This window comes from Entamoeba histolytica, genomic scaffold (genome assembly GCF_000208925.1).
Source record: "Entamoeba histolytica HM-1:IMSS scf_1104750518459 genomic scaffold, whole genome shotgun sequence".
Lineage (NCBI taxonomy): Eukaryota > Evosea > Mastigamoebida > Endamoebidae > Entamoeba > Entamoeba histolytica.
This window is the reverse complement of record NW_001915304.1, coordinates 2,508-9,482: the sequence shown is the minus strand read 5'-3', so window position 1 is coordinate 9,482 and position 6,975 is coordinate 2,508. Positions and strand designations below refer to the sequence as shown.

The following is a 6,975-nucleotide window of genomic DNA, read 5'->3' as shown; positions in this document are numbered from 1 at the left end:
AGTGTCAAACTGGGGAATTGTATTAATGTTTGTGTGATGTTTTTGAAATAACAAATGAATGACAAACAAATAAAATAAAGAAAATAAATAGAAAATAAATAAGAAAGAATGATTATTTGTTGTACTTTCAAATAAATAAATTATAAATATTAATAAAGTAATGAAATAAATAATAATGAGAATAATGTAATTTAAATGAAATAAAATAAAAATAATGATAAATAATTAATATTTAATTGAATAAAATATTATTTAACTTTCATATTTCTTACATTAATGAAATATTTCATTTATTATTCACTCTATTTAAATTATGATTGTTTATTTAAAATATAAACAATCATATTTTATATTAATTTATTTAATGTTTTTTTTTAAATTACATCATCAAATTGTAATGTAAAAATAGAATCATATTGTCTTTCTAATAACGTTCAATCATTATACATAATTGTTATTTTAACTATTTATTCTTTATGATGAATAGTACTGACATTTTATTTTCTAGTTTTTCTTAATCAATAAATTCAATATCTTCTTTTACAAATACAAATGACTTGGTAAATTTGTTTTCTATTTATTTCTTTTATTTCATTTTTGTTATTTTTTATCTCTTTCTTCAGTAATACTATGTTAATCATTATCTCTTTTTTTCAACTTCTTCTACATTAATTAATGTTAATAATAGTATCATTATCATCACACTTACAATTCCATTTTATCTTTTTGTATTATAATAACAATATAAACATTTTGATTCATTAAATTACAATGGAAATGAATATTTTCCAGTTATTCCATTTAAAATTTCCAACAATTTTTGTTATTATTTATCTACTTTTATTTTCTTCTTTTCTTCATGAACTTCTTTATGAATATAGCAACAACATTTGATCAACACGACACAAACATGTCTCTAAATTTCTAATATTGGAAAAACATTCTATACAATTTTATCCATTGTTTTATTATTTTATGAAAACATTGATTGAAATTCAAAACAATATTAATTATTTAAATTTCTTTTTGTTCTTTTTAATATAATCAACAGTATTTATTCGGATACATTATTTTCATTCTTCTGTGCCTTGTAATACAGATGTATTAATAACAAATATATCTTATTTATCGCTTTCTCATTATGATCATTTTGTTTCTTTAGTTTCTGATTTTGCGGTATTATTTTCTTTTAAAACATTCTTCTTCATTTTGAATTTACAAATTGTATTTTCAACCACTTATATTTCAAAGGGTAAGTAATTTAACTTATTTAATATTTATTGATTGTTGTTAGTTGATAGTCGTTTTAAAGTAATTAAACATGTCAATTATTTATTTATCAATTTGAAAAATTGAAGTTATTTATTATTAAAAACATTTCATATTCATTTGAAATAAACAACTATAATTCTACTTTTTTTGAAATATTCTTCACAACATATTTTATTTAAATGAAAAACAACAAAATATTTTATTGAATGTTATATAAACATTATTGTTGTTTTTATTTGATTTTTACATAAAATGTATTTTTGAAATAAAAGGAAATAGAAAATATTTAAAAATAAATGAATAAATTTATCGTTAATTTAACATAACGTGATGTTTTTGTTTATTAGTTTGAAATACAAACATCATTAAATAAAAATAAATTTGTAATGTTATGATTGAATAAAAAAATGAATAAATAATTTTACACTACTTTTGAAATATATTTATTATTATAATTTTTAATTTAGTCACATTGATTATATTTTTTGTTTATTAATGAATTATTAATTAGAATGAATGATGTTAATGATGTTAAATAATCAAAATAAAATAATGAAAAGGATATGATAAAATGTGGTTAAGAAAAAAGGAAGTAGTCATGGTATAGTGGTAATGCTTTATTCTCTCTCCTTCACAAAATAAAGTATAAGTCAAACAAAAGGATTAAAAAAGAAGAAGTAAAAATGATTAAGAAGATATTGATAGGAATAAATAAAATAAAGAGGTGTTTTACTAATACTTCTAGAAAACATGAAGGATATGATAACTAAAAGGAATGAATTTCATAGTGGGAAGTGAATGGATGTGATTAGTGTCATTGAAACAAAGAAGAATAGAAACAAGTTGTAATAATACTTAATTAATTAGTTTTACTCTATTGTATTTAAAATTAAAAGAAAAATGATAAGAAAGATAATAAGAAGAGGCATAACAGTGAAGAAATAAAACATTTTTGAAAAGTATTTAAATTTAAATATAAAAATTGAAGATAGGAAAGAAGTTATAAAGAATAAAGAAATAAACAACAAAAAAGAAAATAAAAGAAGGATAATAAAAATAAAAAGAAATAGAATAGAATAAGAAAATAAAATGGGGGTAATAAACACAAAAGACAAAAAGAGAAATAAAAAGAAAATGATGACAAGAAAAATATAAATACCAATGAAACAACATTTATGTTTATATAATAAAATAAAAATAACGACACAATAATATTAACGAAACTAAAAATGAAAGAAAAGAAAAAACATAATTTTAGATAAAAAATAAATATAAATAACATGACATTAAGAATGATGATAATATTTTTTTCATTTATGTAACGATAAAATAGAAATAATAATTCATCATTGGAATAAAATTGAAATAATAATTCATCATTCCACAAAATATAAAGAATGAGTAACTAGAAAATAAAAATATGTTTGGAATTGAAGATCGAGAGAAATATGGAAGAAACATACCAGAAAGATACTATGGAATATCAGACGGATGTTTTAGTGGAAGTAATGATTTACAGGAAATCAATATACCAACACATATTGAAATGATAGGAAATGAATGTTTTAAAGAATGTACAAGATTAAGTATAATATTTATTCCAACAAGTGTTAGTGAAATAGGAAATGGATGTTTTTGTGAATGTAAATCACTAACAACAATTAATATACCAACTAGTGTTAGTAAAATAGGAGACTATTGTTTTAAATATTGTACATCACTAGAATCAATTGAAATACCAACAAGTGTAAATGAAATAGGAAAAGGATGTTTTAATAGATGTTATTCATTAAGAAGTATTGAAATACCAACAAGTGTTAGTAAAATAGGAAATTGTTGTTTTTATGAATGTTCAACAATAAGAACAATTAAAATACCATCAACAATTACATCATTTGGAAAAGGATGTTTTTATCATTGTGGATGTGAAGAATTACTCAAGAAGAATGCAAGAATACCAGAATATTGCTTTAAATAATAAAGAATTAATAAAAAAGAAATAAAAAGAAAGAATGAATATAAAAGTGATAAATAATAGAAGAAAGAAATAGAAAAACAACGAAAACAAATAATATAAAAAGAATATAAATATATAAAAGAATAAAAAGAAAGTATAAGAAAGAATATAAAAATAATAAATCACAAAGAGGTAATAAAAGAAGAAATAAATGGGGTATTTTTATTGTAAAAATTAGAAATATTCAATAAAAGTGTCTAATTTAATGATGTAAAATAACTAACAATATTTTATTAATGAAAAATATTTTATTATTTTTTATGTTTATTATTTATGTGTATAATTTCATCATGATGTTTATTATATATTCAATCATATGTGTTATGTTATTATAATATATAATAAAATATAAAATATAAATGAAAATGATATGAATATATGACATAGAATATAAAACAAAAGAATAATAAGAATAAATGATAAATAAATATAGAAATGATAATCAATGATATAATAATAAAATCAAAGTATAAAAGATAAAATTAATATTAATATAAATCAAATCAGAATAAATATAAAATGAAAATAGATATAAATGATAATATAAAAATGATAAAGATGAATAAACAAATAAACAAATATATCTAAATAGAAAAGAATAACAATAATAAAATCTAAATAATATAAACATAAAAAACATAAAATAATAAGAATATATAATATATAGATAATAAGAATAACACAATGATATAAATAATATAAACAGAGAAATAAATATAAAAATAAATGTATAAAAATATGATAGATAAATAACATATAAATAATACAAATAAATATGAATAATCAAATCATCTACTTCATTAATATTTCATACAAAATGAATAGAAATGATCATAAAATATAAACATAAATATTTACATATTCTGTATTTATCATACTTTTTTATTTTTATTTTTATTTTAGGAGCAAAATATAATAAATGAAAAATTCTATGGATGCAAATTTTTTTGCATCTTTTTTTCTTTTTTGTAAATTATTTAGATGCATTTTTTCTTTGCTAATTTTCTTGCCCTTTAATCATTAATCAAAAAGATAATTCTGAAAATAACACTCTCATTTCTATTCTTCTTCATTAAGAAATATGAAGAGTATTAATATTTATTGTTTGATTATTCAATACAATTATTTGAAAATAACAAAGTCATAGAAATTAATAGAAATAATACATATTGTTTAAATAATTAATGAATGTTCAAAATAATTAAAAGAACAATTTCAACAATAGAAATGAGTTGAGTGATTTATTCAATGGTGTGTTTGAATCAATATTAGTACAACACACAGAATTAGTATCATGTTCATTTTATTATTCTGGTTGATATGAATATTTTACATTGTATTTTGATTATTATAATAATGTCAGTTCATACACATTTTATTTAATTGTTTTTGTTGAAATATTTGATGTGATAAATGATGGAATGAATAATAAAGAATTACAGAACAAAAAGAAGAATGAAACAAAACAAAATAATTTTATTTGTCAAATGAATATTGAGTTACAATAATACAAAAGATTAAACAATAGAATATTAATGATAAAATAAGAAACAACAAAAAATAAGAAAAGAATAAGAAAAGATAAAAGTATCAAATAAAATGAATAAAATAAGAAATAGATAAATCAGAAAAGAATCAATAAGGCATGTGAATAAGGTATAAATGGTAAAGATGAAATTAAAATGATTGAGTGGAATGAAAATAACAATGAATTGAATGAATGTAATAAACAACAATATAAAAGAAATAACACATAAATAAGATAGAGAAGTTAATGAATGAAATAATAAAATAAAGGAAGAATTATAAAATCAACATGATAAAGAAACTAAATGAAATAAAACATACAATATAAATACAAACTTCAAAATACATAATTAATAAAGAAACAAATAGAGTTATTAGAGAATGAAATGAATAATCTGCAACAAAAACACTAAACGAAATAATAGAAGAAATAAACCACAGAATTGTATGATAAAATGAATAAAAACAACACTTTCATTGAATCTAATACAAGAAATATTTCAATTTATGAAACAATGACACAAGACAATCTTCATAAAAATCAAAGAATGAATATAAACGAAGAAATAATTAAAAATTTAATAGAATAAAAAAAAAGAATGAAAGTTTCACTCAGAATGAAAAAGTATATTGAATAAAACAAAGTAAAGAAGAACAAAAAATACACCCTCAAATAAATTCATAAAAAATAAAAAATACTCAAAACACTTATAATTCAAAAGGTAAGAAATTAAACTAAATTTAAAAGAATTTTTAATTCAACAAATAGAAAAATATACAGAAAAATATCTAATATACTATTTGATTCAGATACCAATGATTGGAATATTAATACATCAGTATTTGGAGAAAGAATATGGAATAAAAAACATATAATAATTATTATTGAATAATCCTAATGAAATAAATTTGGAGGATATCTTAATTCTAAAATTGATAAAGTTGGTAAATGGATATATGATTCAAAATCACTTTTATTTTCATTGGAAACAAATTGAAGAATGAAAGGAATGAAGAAATTTGATATTAAACAACAATATGCATTTTATTTATTTAATCAATCACATGTTTATTTAAATTTGGATATAGTGATATTCAAGTTTATAAAGAAAATGATAAAATAACATTGTAATTAATATTCAAATGAATATTAAGAATATTAAATACATTTTTGTAAAAATATAATTTTGAATCAAAATAAATCATAATAATTGAAATGAAAAGAAAATAATCAATATGAATTAATTGAAATGAAGAAGAGAAAACAAATAATGTTATGAATATTAAATAATTAATAAATGTTAATTATACACTTTATATTTAATTCTGTTGTGATGTGTCTTTGTTATATGAATATTTAGAATATTATTTTAAAGTATTAAATTGAATAATTCATTGTTAGATAGTTTTGTTCATTCATATGATTTGAATAATAATTGATTAAAACAAAACATTACTCCTTTGTTTAAACATAAAAGATTGTATGTATTGTGAATTGTGTTGATGTTCAAGAGAGTTTTTGTGAAAGAGGTGTTTATGCAATTAAAGAAACAGATAATTTGTATCATATTGCATATAATGAGATGTATATAGTTTGATGTGATAGAGAAGGTATTGTTGAGAAAGAAATAAAGAAACAAAAAAGAAATATTATTTTTGGAAAGCATATTGGTGTAGAACATTTACAATCCATTAATTATCATTTGTTCTTTTCATTGTTTTGATTCTTATTTTCTAATTTATTTCTTCATTAGAAACATTCAGTTTATTTCTGTTATTTCTCATTTGAGATAATTGTTATTAAATTCATAATTAAATTATATGTTGATTGATGATATTTTCTATTATCTTTAACTTATTCTATCATTAATAAAACTGTTAATAAAGAGTTATATTCAATTTCATTTGTTTTGTTGTATTTCATTTAATCATTCACATTTCATAACACTCTTTGTTGTTTGTTTCTATCTTGTTATTTCAAACATTCAAATTTATCAAAAACTAATCAAATTAGTCATTATCAGATTTTCTTATTTAAGAAATGAACCTCTAAATCTTCCCATTAGCATGTTATTACCACCAACCATTCAAAATCCTCCCATCATTTCATTTTCTTGTTCTGTTATTACTTCAACATTATCACACTCATTCTGTTTGAT

At 19.1% G+C, this 6,975-nt stretch overlaps 1 protein-coding gene across 1 annotated transcript, besides 2 other annotated features; it reads left to right on the top strand.

Moving 5' to 3' along the window:
- The first annotated feature begins 1,907 nt into the window (after positions 1 to 1,907).
- Positions 1,908 to 2,143: a repeat region.
- Positions 2,064 to 2,143: a repeat region.
- Positions 2,144 to 2,692: 549 nt separating this feature from the next.
- Positions 2,693 to 3,250, top strand: EHI_143230 (uncharacterized protein; the record flags this gene model as incomplete). The annotated part of the gene is made up of 1 exon (XM_001914277.1): positions 2,693 to 3,250. One exon carries the CDS (start codon positions 2,693 to 2,695, stop codon positions 3,248 to 3,250), a length of 558 nt encoding a protein of 185 aa, XP_001914312.1.
- Positions 3,251 to 6,975: the final 3,725 nt, after the last annotated feature.